Source organism: Vigna unguiculata, chromosome 4 (genome assembly GCF_004118075.2).
Source record: "Vigna unguiculata cultivar IT97K-499-35 chromosome 4, ASM411807v1, whole genome shotgun sequence".
Classification (NCBI taxonomy): Eukaryota; Viridiplantae; Streptophyta; class Magnoliopsida; order Fabales; family Fabaceae; genus Vigna; species Vigna unguiculata.
The window spans coordinates 4,461,949-4,477,259 of record NC_040282.1 but is presented as its reverse complement, the minus strand read 5'-3'; the positions used below and the strand labels follow the sequence as shown (position 1 = coordinate 4,477,259).

At 30.7% G+C, this 15,311-nt stretch overlaps 2 protein-coding genes across 3 annotated transcripts; both read right to left on the bottom strand.

The window, feature by feature from the left end:
• Positions 1 to 1,190: 1,190 nt before the first annotated feature.
• Positions 1,191 to 6,279, bottom strand: LOC114180312 (3-dehydroquinate synthase homolog). 2 transcript variants are annotated; one of them, XM_028066607.1, is made up of 10 exons: positions 5,861 to 6,279; positions 5,393 to 5,559; positions 5,036 to 5,134; positions 4,852 to 4,920; positions 4,641 to 4,781; positions 4,463 to 4,552; positions 2,951 to 3,118; positions 1,692 to 1,767; positions 1,537 to 1,614; positions 1,191 to 1,422 (listed from the first exon to the last, which is right to left on the bottom strand). In XM_028066607.1, exons 1-10 carry the CDS (start codon positions 6,249 to 6,251, stop codon positions 1,340 to 1,342), a joined length of 1,362 nt encoding a protein of 453 aa, XP_027922408.1. In that variant the 5' UTR covers positions 6,252 to 6,279; the 3' UTR covers positions 1,191 to 1,339. The 2 variants fall into 2 exon arrangements, with proteins under 2 accessions (XP_027922408.1, XP_027922409.1); XM_028066608.1 differs by having other exon boundaries at positions 1,279 to 1,614.
• An 865-nt stretch (positions 6,280 to 7,144) lies between these two features.
• LOC114180973 (aldose 1-epimerase-like) lies at positions 7,145 to 9,875 on the bottom strand. The gene is made up of 5 exons (XM_028067275.1): positions 9,563 to 9,875; positions 9,430 to 9,479; positions 8,589 to 8,712; positions 8,350 to 8,457; positions 7,145 to 7,918 (listed from the first exon to the last, which is right to left on the bottom strand). The coding sequence occupies exons 1-5, from the start codon at positions 9,744 to 9,746 to the stop codon at positions 7,269 to 7,271; spliced, it is 1,116 nt and encodes a 371-aa protein (XP_027923076.1). The 5' UTR covers positions 9,747 to 9,875; the 3' UTR covers positions 7,145 to 7,268.
• Between the last annotated feature and the right edge of the window lie 5,436 nt (positions 9,876 to 15,311).

Here is a 15,311-nt window from a genome sequence, read left to right as displayed (position 1 = left end):
ACTATAAAACCATATATATGAAAAAAATATAACCCAACATACCTGTGGTATGAATATTTTTGTCATCCCTAAAGAAACACTTGATCAAAGAGAGGAAATGAAAGTGTAAAAAAAAGGTCAAATATGGGAATTACAAAAGAGGAGCTTGCATTGGCTGCCACCTAGCTCTCGCACAACACCACGAAACCAAAGAGGAAATATATTTTTTCCAAAGTCGAGCACTATGAAGATGTATCAAAGCATAGAATAACAATCTTTCTCAAATTAGGTTGGAACAACATTTTCATTATGAGTGCATAATCACCATGTCCCATCGTTTTTTAACACTAATACAAGTGAAGCAAAAACGTTTGAATAATGTTGTCATTCATTATCTTGAACTTCTAAAGGGTAAGGATATCGATTAGGCCAAACATTTACCACATTGAACAATATATATTACCTACAAATTTTCCTGCAGTAATAAATTATTTATAAAAGATACTTGCAATTTTTATTGTAAAATGTTTTCTGTAAAAAATATCCATGCATTTTGCTGAGATTTTTTTTTACAGAAAATACCCACGAAAGTTTTTGTACGAAATTATTTGCTGGAAATTAATACTTGCAGATTTTGCTACACTAAATATTAAAAAACTATTCATTACCTGCAAATTTTTCTATCAATTTTTTTATAAAAAATATACATGATTTTTCTTGTGAAAATTTTATCGTAAGAAATACCTATAGATTTTTTTTTTTCGTAAAATGTCTTTATTCCGCAAGTAGTACTGTAGATATTTTTAGTATAAAATTATTCTGAAAATATTATTTGTAAAAAATGCTCACTTAATCTCAGGCTTTTATTTCACTCGATCTCACGGTGTTCACCAGATAGTTAAAATTGATATTTAAATAGTAATTAATTATGCATGAAAATATTATCTAGAAAAATTTTAAGAAACACTTTCTACAAATTTTGTAAGAAATCTGAAAACAAAAATCTCTATCAAATATGGAAAATTCTAATAATGTCATGTGGTGTAATGAACAACTGGGGATATTTGTCAAACAGGGCTTCAAATTTTTGTATGGGTTGAGGAATAAAGTGTTAATCCTAAGAAGGTAAAAGCTATGATTGGAACATTTTCACAATCCCATCAATAACAATCAAGCTCCTTGATATGCCAAAATCAGAGATGACACCTCAATTTTTAAATTTTGAAGAAAATGTCTGCAACATCTATGATTTAGATGAACCCAATGTAAAAACATTTGAAAGAAGCAAATGGAGAGCTATTTCCATCCAAGATGCATTTAGAGCTCAATAATGATGCTGAAATTAACAAACACTTGGTGATTACATCAGCAATTCTGTGAGTGATTGCTGTTCTGCAATCATGTTAACCCTTTGATTGCATGTCTCTGGCCCTTTCCATGTCTCTGCAGGGAGAACAAAAGTCCACAATTTGAATGAGTATTACAACTTGAATACATTATTACTACTTCATTTCTCAACTATAAATTCTTGAATTTCTATTCCTGTATGCCGAGCACCTCCTTGTACTCTCAACACAATTTCATCTCCAACTTTGAGTGAGGTCACTGGAATGGTTGTTTTTGACATTGTATTTCCTGAATACACAAATACACAACACTTTAAGAAAATCACCAAACTAACAGAAAATAGAAGAAAAAAATGATTGAATTACCTTGTGGGGGACAAACCAATGCAACTGTTTCTGCATTTTGTAAAAGGATGCTGATAGTTTGATTATCTGATTCTATCTGAAATGAGGCAATTATTATTACCAGATCAGAATTTTGGATAGGCATCATCCTTTACTGTACAATATTGCTGCAAAGTGAAGACATCGACAAGGATAATACTCATTCAACAACTAAGTAGAAGATGTAGATATTCTATTCAACCAGTTACTGTGTATTGCATTTATTATAGCATAAACTATGATTATTTTAAGTTTCTGAAACCTTGTAAAACAACTTTTGACTTTTACCAGAATGATGACGTTGTGGTTTTGAAATATGATTAAGGGTAAAATAGAAAAAATGATTTCTGGTTTCCCTAATGATGATGACATTATGAATACTACTTTATGGCACTTGGTTTCATTGCAAGTGCTAAATAAGGGGATATTTGAGAACTCTAAAAGCTAATTTAGAACTACTTAAAATAAGATAACCATATAAATTCAGGTTATTATAAACCCTTGTTAGATATAGTTTGATATTATTAAGATATTGTTAGATATTGATAACCACAATATCAAACAATATCTTCTATTTAATCTTTTTATTTTCAGTTACTCTTTTTACTTGTACCTCTCTCTATTATAAATAGATTACCCTATGTGTGGTTTATACACAAGGGAGATTAATCTCAATCCCTATCTTCTTTATTCTCAACAACCCTAAACCCTATAAAAACTACGTTTAACCCAAACTTCCATTAGAATTTGTTTTAAACCACTTTATATCTATCTGGTTTTAAATTAAAAGCACTAACATGTTAACTGACTGATAAATGAGTGGTTTTTTGCAATTTTATCTTATCCGATAACACCCTTGGATCCAGTTGAGGAGGACAAGGGGAAAATGAAGAGGAAGAGAGAGCAAAAGAAAAAATAAAGTTGGATCAGAAAAAAGACCCACTTTGAATTTGTTGTTTGAGAATCAATTTTGTCTCAGAATCAGATTCCATGAGAAATGTTGTTCAAAAAAACTAACCCACAGTATCTAGTTTTTAGGAGTTTCCATAAACCCCTAAGGAGAAGTTATAATCACAGTGTATTATCAACTGCTACATCTTTAAGAATATATTGTTTTAGATTAATTTGACATATTCCACAGCAAATGCACTATAGCACACTCATTAAAGAAATCAGGCTAAAATATATAAAAGAAACACTTTTCAATATTTTTCTTTTTCAATAATGCATTCTTCACAAACCTTTGCCTCCACTAGGATCAGTGGTCTACTTTCTATCTTTACACGCCCAACAATAGCAATTCGTTGGTGACCCTGCTGATCAACAACAATCACTTCTTTTCCTGACTTCAATTCTGACAGGTAGGATGTTCTGCTTCCTGGAACAGCAACATAGGCATGCACTGGTCCCTGTTATGTTAGAAAGGGTTCATGCAACTTCTGTAAAGAGCATGACTAACATTTTAACTGAAAACTCCAAAACATTGTGAATGCAAAAAGTAATAAAAACAAATTAAGCAAAAGTCAAACTTTCAGCTTCAGGAATGTAAATAGGCTGAATTAACCTAGCAAAATGGGACAAGCAATGAATATATTAATTTCAGTCTTGTGTGCATGATAAGTGCCAAAAATCAGTTAAATTTCATATGGAATTCTGGCACTTTTGTTTTTAATTTGTGTTTATATGATATTGATTTTCCATGATCTAAGCAAAATGAGCTTCAATCACATGTTTCCAAGTTTCTACGGAAATCATTTGATCCCTATTTTATGTATTTTTCAGGTAAATTAAAGAAGGAGAAAAGACCCTAAGAAGAGTAAGGAGAAATCAAGATACAAAGAGAAAAGGAAGAAGCTCTACCACAGTTCGCTCAAGCCAAAACAATCTCACCCAAGCGAGAACTCTTGCCGTCATTCTCGCCTAAGCGAGAAAGACCTTGCCTAAGCGAAAACTCGTGCGATATACATATTTCATGAGTCAGAAAGTGAAAGGAGGCTGGAACTTTTGCATCTACGATCTGAAAAGCGCTGGAGAATCACAAACAGGACAGAGGAAGCATCTTTCAATGGCTACCATGAGTGGCTAATCTTGTCTCTTAGGATTGAATGTAATCAATTCAAACTTGGATGTAATCTGGTGATATTTATATAGCATTTCTGTTTCTACTCAATATTGGTGTTATGGTTCTATTCTTAATGCTTGATTCTATCTGATCAATAGATTCTTTTCTTGATTGTGATTGTTAGATCTGACTGGGAAGTATTTCTGAAAATATAATTTGAACAATGATACTTGATGTGTTGTGATACTAGAAATAGATTTCAATATATCAAATGCTTATAACACTTGAACATAATGCTGGATAGTTTGTTGAACATGTGAGAAATCAATATTCAGGAGACTAATCTTATGAATTTTATACGTGAGGAATCAGTATAAATGATTGTTGAGTGTTGCATCAATATTGGTATTTTCGGATGCTCTATGTTCATATTTATCCAGATTATAGACAAGTGAGATATATGAAATTCAATCCCAGCTTCTTTTATTAAACTTTCTCTAAACTTTTCTGCTTTCACTATAGTACCTTTATGTAAATTTAGTTTAACGATCAATGATGTATCAAATGAATATCTTTGTATATACGCCGATTGAGATAATTATCTATTTTAATTGAATTTGTTCCTCATGGGATAGACACTCTTACTTAAAAATTATATACTACAGTTGACTTTTAGTAGTGCACAACTTACTGCATTCACCCGGAAAGGCCTACTTGCTATGTAATTTGACTCCAAGCATTCTGAGTGAACAAGAAATAAACCTCTGGCAAAAGATCCAATCTGTTGCAAGTATTTGGACAATAAGAGTGGAAGCTTCACTGATTAGCCAAGAAATAACATAAATGTTGCAGAGAAAACTGATACATACCAGAAGTCCTTCACCAGGTCTCATGAGACTGCAGAGATCTACACAAACACGATCCCCCATTCCAGCCACTTGAATATGTGTCACAGTGGCTTTGGTCAAGCTCAGTAGATTGCTTTCTTCCATTCTTCTGTCAAAATATGCCTGAAAGTTTCCAGCTGAAATAAGAGGTCAAGCCTAGTTACTGAAGAAGTCTCATCTAGGTACAGAATACCTTTAGCTCATGAACAGGTTCAACATCTTCAATTTTCATAACTATGCCATCTAAACCATGTTCAAGCGCCTGTAAAATCCAAGGGATGTAACTGTCAGAAGAAGAGAATTAAGGCTGAAAGAAAAAGAGTACTGTACTACTATATACGGTGTAAAGTTTCCTTCATTTGTCTTCTTGTGTATACCTCAAGAAACACCTGAGCTTCAGAAGTATTATTAGAGATGGCCAACACAGTCTTTTGGCTTCTTTGAAATGCAGCTATTATATTTTCAGCAGGTATTACCTGAGAAAATGTAAACAAATAAAATTACTGAAAATGATTGAAAACAAACTATATTACACTTTAAAAAAACAGTGGATTATGTTGCAGGAATTGAAGTCATCAGACATGATCAAACCACGAAAAAAAATGGATTCTAGGTGATGCCCTCGAAGTCATAGAGTTAAAATTGGTATAAAAACTATATACAAAATGATTCATGGATAACAAGTGTGCAAACTATTCCATCATACTTGTTATAGCAAGCTACAACGAAAATACCTGCCAATCTAGTAAATTAACTACAATGCTCTCTGCTTCTTCATCCTCTGGTCTAAGTCCCTCTAGTTCCTCTGGGTTTGAAACGTCAAAAATTGTGGCTACCCTTTTATTCTGTTCATCCAAAACCTCTCCCTCATTAACAAAAAGTGGGCATATTACTGCAATTGCTGTACCCATCAAGACCAAAATTCCAAATTCATAAAATTAGACATGGTAGTATAGTAGTATAATATACCGGTTCACCAATAATTGTTATATGTTCTTTTTGCATCTTGAATCATTGATTGTCTCATGTATGGCAAGATTGCTAGCTTCTATAATTATCATTTTCAAAGTCATTCATAGTGATTGATTCCCAATTGATTGAGATTGTAAATGTTTTTACATTTGCACTCAATCCAAATTAAATTCTGGCAAAAAATAAAACACAAATGGGTGATAGAATCTGCTTCCGAATGAAGAACTTACAAGACCATTCTTGAGCAAGTTGTCGATGGTGTGATGGAAAAACAAAAGTATTCCATCCTCTCTCTACTGCCGCAGTCATTACCTGCTTGTTTGTGGTCCATATCCACACTTTCTTGGATCGTTTACCAGTCTCATCCCACGATGTAAAAGAAGGAGGAGTAGAAGAAGAAGAAGGAGGCATAGAGAAATAAGGAGTATTATGCCTATGCCGCAAAAGGGTCTTCCCACAATGAAGAGAATTAAAGTTGGAACAAAGGTTTGTGGCTCGAATGTTTCCAGAGTCTGTGGACAACCAAGAACATTGGAGGAGAGTGGTTGGTGAAACTGAGAAAGATGAAGAAGGAGAAATTGAAGAGAAGTAAGAGATGCAAATATGAGAGAGCAGTGTCATCCTATGATGTTATTGTTGTTATCTCACCTCAATCTTTTTTTTATTTTGGTTTCGGTCCTCATCTGTTTGTTTGAGTCACGTGGGATTTCTTTCCAGTGTTCCAAGTCACGTGACATTGGCCTCACTGGAACAGGCCAGAGATATCAAAATGGCTTTTACTCTCTGCATCCATTTTTCTTGTACGCTGTGAAAAATAATTTAAATTATCCGAAAAAAATCAAAAAATGATTTTTAAAAGTCTTTTAGATTGAGAGCATTTCAAAACATTATAAATATAACACTTCAGATCATTATGTAGTTAAAATCACACAATAATTAAAAAAAATTGGATTTAATATCTTTTTAATCTTTAAATTCTGATTTAACATAAAATTGAAATTCATCCAAAATTTTAATAAAATTCGGTTCTCAAATTTAAAAATAATAAAAATAGTCATTCTAATCTAATTTTAATTACGTTTAGGTTGACTTTTGAATTTTTTACTCAGTTTCATAAGTTATAAATAACAGGTTTAAATTTAGAAAACCAAAATATATGTTTCAATTTTACATCCAAATTTAAAATCTATAAAAATAGTTAACCCTATATAATATAAAAAGAATATATATATTTTTGTAATATGATTTCCAATTTTCCAATTCAAAATAATATTTTTAATTTCCTGATCAAGTATTTGCATATTATCCCTAAATTTGTTTCGATAAATACATCAAATCTATTTTCAACTCGAAATTGTGTGCAAATTAACTTCAACCAGCAGTATGTATAGTCTACTGAGACTCATTATTTTATATTATATACTCTGTTTTTTCACCAACAAGGCATTCACAAGTTACAAAACTATGGTAACTAGTACAACACAGACTAACTTTTTGAAGGTTAAACAACAATAGATGCAGAAAATTGAAACATGTCATTATTCAGTTTAATGAAGCAAAGCCAAGTTTGCATGAGCAGAAAACAAGAGTGATGCTACACTGATACCAACAAAAGTGGCTTAGAGCACAGAATTCCAATTAGAAATGTGAAAAGGCGTGTGGAATTTTGGTGGAGAATTTAAGCAACAAGACATGTTTGTAAGGCTTCTGAGGGGTGACGATAGTTGATGGAAAATTAGGGTGATTCACAGAATCAGGGAATGCTTGGCTCTCCAAACACAGTGCTGAACGTGGCTGATAAACAAACCCACCTTTTCCCTTATCATTCTCCACAAAATTAGCAGTGTAGAACTGCAAACCAGGAGCATTTGTGAACAGTTTCATCACTCTCCCTGATTTCTTATCCACCACTATGGCACCAAGCTTTATTATCTCTTTGCCTTTTGCACCATCAAGCACATAGTTGATGTCATAGCCATTGGTCTTTGGCAATTGGTTGATCCTTTCCCCAACCCTGTGTGGTTCAAGGAAGTCATATGGGGTACCCTTCACAGAGGCAAATTTGCCTGTGGGAATGAGATGATCATCCAAAAGGGTCACTTGGGATCCAAAGATCTGAACCACTTCATTAAGAATATTGCCACTGTTGTGGTTTCCTAGGTTCCAGTATGCATGGTTCAACAGATTCACCGGTGTAGGCTTGTTCAGTGCTTTTGCTTTCATGATTATACTCAGTGAGTTTTTCCCAAGAATGTAGCTCACTGTTACTAGCAGGTCCCCAGGAAATCCTGAAACACAAATACTCAATTATGCAGATGCACTCTTTCAACAGGCTAAAATGCTCTCTTGGTTCTTGTTTCTTCATATTACAAATTGTGCCAAAAGAAAGATGAGATTGAAAGAAAAGGTTTGTTTTAGTTACATAAATGCAGGTGTCATGGTTCAGCAAAGAAGTGAATTTTAACTCTAATTTAGTCTTACAAAATCAGTTTGTAAAGTAAAGTTTACACTTATTTATATACTGCAAATTAGTCTCATATCTAGTCAATGACTTTAGTCGATGACTTTAATATTATGTTCAGAAATGAACTTTAAACTTAATTCAGTTTATAAAATTGATTTATAAAGTGAAGTTTGCTGTCATTTGTATATACCATTCTGTAAATTAGTTTTATTTCTAGTCGAAGAAAGAAATAAAGTTGATAGCATTCTCATTTACCTCCTTCGCCATCAAAACTGTGGTAGCTGAAGGTGATTCTTGGTCTATCTCCCTCTTTTATATACTTTTCCACATTCCAAAGAACATCACTGAATGCTTTGGGTCCAGCTACAAGTAAGGTGCGTGAGAGAGCATGAGTTAGTCTTTCTGTATGAGAAAATTAAGACTTGAAATTGTGTTCAATGATATTGCAGCAGCATAGACCATAAATTATGGAAAAGTTGTGTGGTAAAACATACAATGAAGTGTGTTGTTTCCTTCATTAGCAACTAATTTGTAATGGACTCCATTCAGAGTGAACTGAGCTCCTCCAATTCTGTTACCAACCCTGCCAACCGTTGCTCCAAAGTATGATGAATCATTCTGCAAAATGTTTTGCAATTTTAATCACAGTTAATGTTCTTAGCTCTTTCATTTTTACACACAATATTCTTTACTTTAGTTATTTTATAAAAGAAGATAAGCTCACAATTTTTTATAAAGAAAATGAAACAGATACAAACGTTGAAAAGTCATTTTCATTGAATTTTTGAATTCTAGTTTATGTGTATATAATATTCATCTCGTGTTGAATGCTTCACACTAAAAGAAAAAAAAAATCCTTTTTATTCAATAAAATATATCAAGATGTTGACTAAACACGTATGGACCATTCCCCTTGATATGGATCTATCTATGTCAGACACATAAAACTACATTTATCATTTTTATAAAAATAAACTCAAATTTTATATATCTCAAAGTCATTAATTTCTGACTTTTTGTCCTCCTTTTATATTATCTTCTGTTCATCGCATTTATGATATGTTAAATTCAAATTCTAGTGTTTTCATTTAAGTGTGTACAGTACAGAGTAAATTCTTCCTACCCTCTCATTAAAATGAAAAATATCTTGGTACTTTGAACAAACATTCCTAGAAACTATTAGAAGAAGAAAAATATAAAAAGTGAATTCGCTTCTTTACATTAATTAAAATTAGGTTATGTAAAAATAAATAATTTAAATGAACTATATAAGAGTTTATATATATATATATATATATATATATATATATATATATTAAAATTCTTATGACTTACAGTGTATGCCTTGGGAGAATCATATCCAAGAACAATATCACCCAACACTCCTTCATGGATGAAGAAAACATAATGAGTGTGTTGAAATGTATAAAAATAAGGAAAAATTGATGAAAAGGTTTGAACTGTGTACCATTTTTATCAGGAAGAATGACAGATACAAGTGTTGCACCCCAGTTGGTGACCTTGATAGAAAAATCACCTTTCTTCAGCTCAAATAACTTGATATCATCCTTCTTCTTCTTCTCATGAGAGCCATGGACAAAACCAGAAGCAGCTAAGAACAGAACACACGACAACACAAAGATCTTGGTCATTGTATTATGGTACCAAGCATTTAAGGAAACTCTGAGAATGGTGTTTTCTGGTGTGTGAAGAGAAAACAGATAAAGTGCAAAAGTGAATGCTAAAAGTTTAGTGGTTTCTGATACTTAAAAGAAGATTCAAAGTAGATCTAATAATGGGATAATTAATATATGGAGTCAAGTCGACTTGTAAATGCTTCTTAGTTGTCATCATGTGCTATAGTACCAACTCAATCATTCTAAATAATTCTTAATTCTTTTAGAATTTAATTTATTTTTTTATAATGATATTTTAATAATTCTTTTTATAGTCTAAAGTGGATTTTTTTATGTGATTTTAAAGTATTAAAAAAAATGGAAAGTCATCTAAAAAATATTATTTAAAATTTATATTATAAAAAAAAATTGTCAAAATTTAATTATTAAAGTATCATTTTTTTTTCTTTAAGATTTCAAAAGCTATTACCTTCTATTTTGATATAATACTTTTTAATTGGAGGGGTGAAATTATATATAATTCGAAAATATATACATTTTAGAAGAAAAAAATGTATGGTCCTTCTATAAAATATTTTATACTTTTTTTGTGAAATATTAAATTTGGTACATTAATAATGTTATTTTAAAAAATGAACAAAACTAACTAAAATTAATTATTTTTATTGACACGTATGTTTCTGTTCGACATTATAAAGGGAGTGTGATAATATATGTTTACAAGCTAAAATGAAAAGGTATTTTTAAAACACTTGAAGAAAACCTCACAAAACATTAGAGACATATTTTAATTTTTTTTTTTTTTTGTAATAGTATACTGTTGTTAATCCGACAAATTTTTACATTCAGTAAGATTAAATACAAATTCTTTGTTAAATTGGTTGTACCTATAATTAGTTTAAATGATGATTTAATATTCCAAGTCACACACAAAATATTAATAAATGTGAATTCTAATTAAATAACTTGTTTGCGTGATTTATTGATTAAAGAATTAATAAATACAAATTATCAATATTTTTTTATCTAAATATATATTAGATCAGTGATATTTTTGAAAGAAAATGAAATCGAAGCAGATTTAAAATAAAAGCTTGGAGCCTACATATGCAATAGCCGCCGGCGGCTCTCATCGATTGGCTGCAAATTATTATTATAATTATCTTCTCACATTATCCTATAACAATATTAATTAACACTAATTACATTATATGTAAGAAAATTATTAGAAAAATGTTAATGTTTGATATTTGGATCTTTATCCAAAATTGTAATTCCGTTCCCATCTTAAACATTGAAATGGGAGCCAAAATTGTATTATTATAAATAGATTTCAATGTTATAAATTTACATTACCAGAAAATATACTAATATGATTATTAGTGTAGTATTTTATACATTTACTTTAATAAGTTAATTATCTTTCTTTTTTACCTAAACCTTATCATGGCCTCCATGTAATTTCCACCATTCATATGAACAAAATTAAAATTTTAAAACATTGAGATTTATTAATTGTACTAAGCATGTCCATATAAGGTAAAAGCTTTTATTAAAATGTGTTATTAATGTAATTTTACTAAGCTTTCTAATGTCAATTCTTTTAGAAATTTTTGGTTATAAATATAAGATTAAATATGTTTTGGATCACTTAATTTTTAGTGAAAATTAGAATTAGTTCATCTTCGAAACTTTAGACCAATTTAGTCTCACATCTTTATAAATGCATGAATTTAGTCTTTTTAACCAAATTTTGTTAAGTTTATTTAATGTTTCAAGCATATTTCATAATAGTATTTGAGTTATTTATACCATTTGACACATTTTCGCTTCAATGTTAATTCAAATACTATCATAAAACACATTTGAAATGTCAAATAAACTTAAAAAATTTAGTTAAAAGAACTAAATTCAACCATTTCTAAAGTTGAGAAACTAAATTGGGTCAAAATTTCAAAGAGAGACAAATTTCAAATTTCACTGAAAGTTAAGAAACCAAAAACATATTTAATCTTTAAATATATTAACTAGTTGGCGAAAAATCTTTCCTTTTTTTCTATAATGTTAGACTTAGATATTCATTTTTGTTCTCCTTTTGTAATATATGTAAGATTAAGAAGCTTTAACTCACTGTTTGAAAGTTTGTAGAAAGAATAAAGGAATTAAAGACCGGAGAAAAGATAAATGATAAAATGTGTGAACTTGTGGTTTGCTTATTTCAAGTTATAATATAAAAATCACATTTATATTTGATTTTATTTTCAAGATAAATATAAACAATGCTGAGAAGATGTCTAATAACGTCACAGGCTTGAAGACTCATCTTCAAAAAATTCTCTTGTTATCTTCATTGATCATAATGAAATATAATAACGATCGTTGGTGGTGGAAATAAAAAAGAAAATGTGGATGAACTTGGTGCATTGAGCAAGTGAATTATTATTTCTATAGGTTGTCACTCTAGTATTAACTAAGCTCCAATGATTTGTCAAATAATAGAAAAAATGTGTGAGACTATTCAAAGGATGCAAAAGAGAGGACACTTCAAGAAAAGATGAAGCAATTGATAAAAAATTCATGAATAATAGAGTGAATGCATACGCCAACAATATGAGCAAATAAAACTTATTTTGTAGCACATCAAACAGAATAATCGTATGTCAGACCCTTCTGATCCTCCTAATAATGGAGATGATATAGTATATCATACTAGTGATGATAGATGAAAGGACCATTCACTAACAAAAAACAAGGCTTTTAACATATATTATTTTAGGCTTTAATGTCAGGTTTTACAGACACTGACACCACTATCAACCCAAAAACCTTAAGGCAATGGGTTTATGGATCAAATCCTAACAATCTCCCCCTCAAGGGTGAGTCCCTTCAACCACATTGGTACACCCCCCTCCAGCGGAAGCTGCCCAACCACGAGTACTCCTTTTCTGCCCTTACTAGGACCATACTGGTACTGCACTCGTTTGAGTCGGTATTAACCATCGGCTCTGATACCACTTGTCAGGTTTTACAGAGGGGGTATCACTAGGAGATACAACACACCAATGAGACCTGAGCCCAACCACATAAGACACTGACACCACTCTCAACCCAAAACCTTAAGGCAATGGGTTTATGGGTCTTTATTCTTATATGGTGCTCTATTTTCTCAATTCTGGTCAATGTGGGACTTAGACTCATACTTGTATTCCTAACATTTAAAAGTCTGTTAAAGGTCCAATGTCATAGGGAGAGACGTTAAGTTAACATCCGTTGTCCATAAACAAGTGTTAATTAACATCTATTACATTTATAACAAACATTGAACAATAGACATTAATTTGTTAGGGGTTTTTTTGCACATATTTTCCTCATTGAAACCATGGAAAATCAATATACAATACAAGAATACACCACAAAAAAATTCAAATTTTTGCCTGGGTTGACTTAGCTCAACCTTCAGCCTGTATCGACTCGTCTTGACCTTCGTTTCAGGCTGACTCGGCTTGACCTACAATTTGGGCTTAAGTCGACTCGACCTTCGGTACATGTCCAACTTAGGTCGAATTTCGACACAGGTCCAACTCGGCTCGACCTTCAACCTTGACCCAACTTAATTAACCTTTAGCCTAGTCCCAAATCGCCACGACCTTTGACCGAACTCAACTTGACAAAACCTTCAGCCTAGGACAACTCAGTTCGAACTTTAGCCCAAATTGACTTCGTTTGTCCTTCATCCTAGGCCGACTTATCTCGACCTTTGACCTAATTGACTCGTCTCGATCTTTGGCTCACACCAACACATATTAACCTTCGGTCTAAGCCTATTCTTCTTAAACTTTTGTCCGATCTGAATATATTCAGCTTTCAGCTCTAGCTGACTTTGTTGAACCTTCAGTTCGAATTGAGTTTTTAGCCTTAGTCAACTAGATTGAACATTCAGCCTAAGTCCACTTAACTCAACCTTTGTGAATATTGTGAAAAGTAGTAGAATTTCAAATTACTTATTTTTTTTAGTATTTAAATTTTTTTTATTTTATTCTTTTGAAATATCTTTTAAAATATCTTAAATTTTAATTTCTTTTTAATTACTTATTCAAACAAGTCATTTTAATGCGAAAAATTTCAAATTCTTCAAATAAATAAATTACTCTTCTAAATTATGTCATCCAAACACAACATTAGAGTTTGGAATTTTATCAGAAAAATCTATCTGAAGAAATACTTTATGGTGGTCACTTGCATCACTCTATGGACTCTTCACGATTAAACTTGCATTCTTAATTGGCTTACCAACGACTTCTAATCCATGTTGAACTTATTTTAGCCAAATAGGTCAATGCTTTGGATTAAACTTTTTAATTGAATGAGTAGGTGAAAACGTGAAGATTTGGGTTGTATATATAAAGATAACATCGCCTAGTTGATTATTTATATTCTTACAAGATTTAGAGGAATTTTGTCAAATCGCTTGATCTATTATTATTGGTCTCAACATGTTTAGAAGTCTTCGATCTTCTATTACTCTCATCTCGATTTTGAAATAGTGGTTTACTTATAAAAACAAATTCACTTCACCAGTATACATAAAATTCAACAATTTAAATTTCTAATTTTTTCCTTTTCATACATCATTATTCTTAAACCAATTACTAGCTTCCTTTATCTTCATATTTCTCATGCACTTAAAAACTTCATCTTGAAAGATGTTGTGAATTAAGAACACTCATAAATTTCTAACGATGAAAATCTCAACTATTCAACACTGTAAGAATCAATACATTTATCCTATTCTATCTAAATATTTAAAACTAACCCACACATCATAAAATATAAGCTTGATCAAATTTAATCTTAAATATATAGTAAATTTAATTATTCATTTCTCAAAGAATATTACACAAAAACATATACTTATAGATAAATGGTTTAAATACTAATTTTGTTCCTATTTTCATTGAATTTATTTAATTTAGTCTTAATATTTTAAAATTTAATAACTATTTTAACTGGATTTTGAAATCGAATGCTTCCTTAAACATGTTTTCTTTCCTAAATTGTGAGGAAAATGAGAGGATGAGTGCTGGTGGATGGATGAATATAAGAAGAGAGAGAAAAAGTATTTTGATTTAATTATTATTTTTGTTCATATTTTTGTCAAAAAATTTTAAATTAGTCCTCTATTTTTTTTAAGTTTCAATTTAGTCCTGATTTTCAAAAAATTAATGCAATTTGATCTTTTTTGTTAATTTTTTTGAAGTGATTCAATAATTTTTTTATCAAAATTGGTATTATGGTTATGTTAATTACATCAAAAAAGCAAATCATCTTTATTAACAACTTCAATTTTGATGAAAAATCTTTGATCCGTTTCAAGAAATTTAACGCAAAAAAAACAAAATTGCATCAATTTTTTTAAAATTGGAACTAAGTTGAAACTTAAAAAATATGGAAGACTAATTTAATATTTTTAGATACCAAAAAATAATTAAACTAAATATTTTTTACCCTAATCAAACTGTTAAGGGTCATTTAAGGGATTTTAGAAAATTTTGTGAATGCAGAAAAAAAAGTTGGAGTTGC

Coding starts and splice junctions, on each gene's coding strand:
- LOC114180312 (XM_028066607.1), bottom strand. CDS start 6,251: ATGACACTGCTCTCTCATATTTGCATCTCTTACTTCTCTTCAATTTCT. Junction 4,921..5,035: donor AAGCTCAGGTGTTTCTTGAG/GTATACACAAGA, acceptor TGGATTTTACAG/GCGCTTGAACATGGTTTAGA. Junction 4,782..4,851: donor AACCTGTTCATGAGCTAAAG/GTATTCTGTACC, acceptor GGAAACTTTCAG/GCATATTTTGACAGAAGAAT.
- LOC114180973 (XM_028067275.1), bottom strand. CDS start 9,746: ATGACCAAGATCTTTGTGTTGTCGTGTGTTCTGTTCTTAGCTGCTTCT. Junction 9,480..9,562: donor CATTCTTCCTGATAAAAATG/GTACACAGTTCA, acceptor TCATCCATGAAG/GAGTGTTGGGTGATATTGTT. Junction 8,458..8,588: donor AGGAAACAACACACTTCATT/GTATGTTTTACC, acceptor CCTTACTTGTAG/CTGGACCCAAAGCATTCAGT.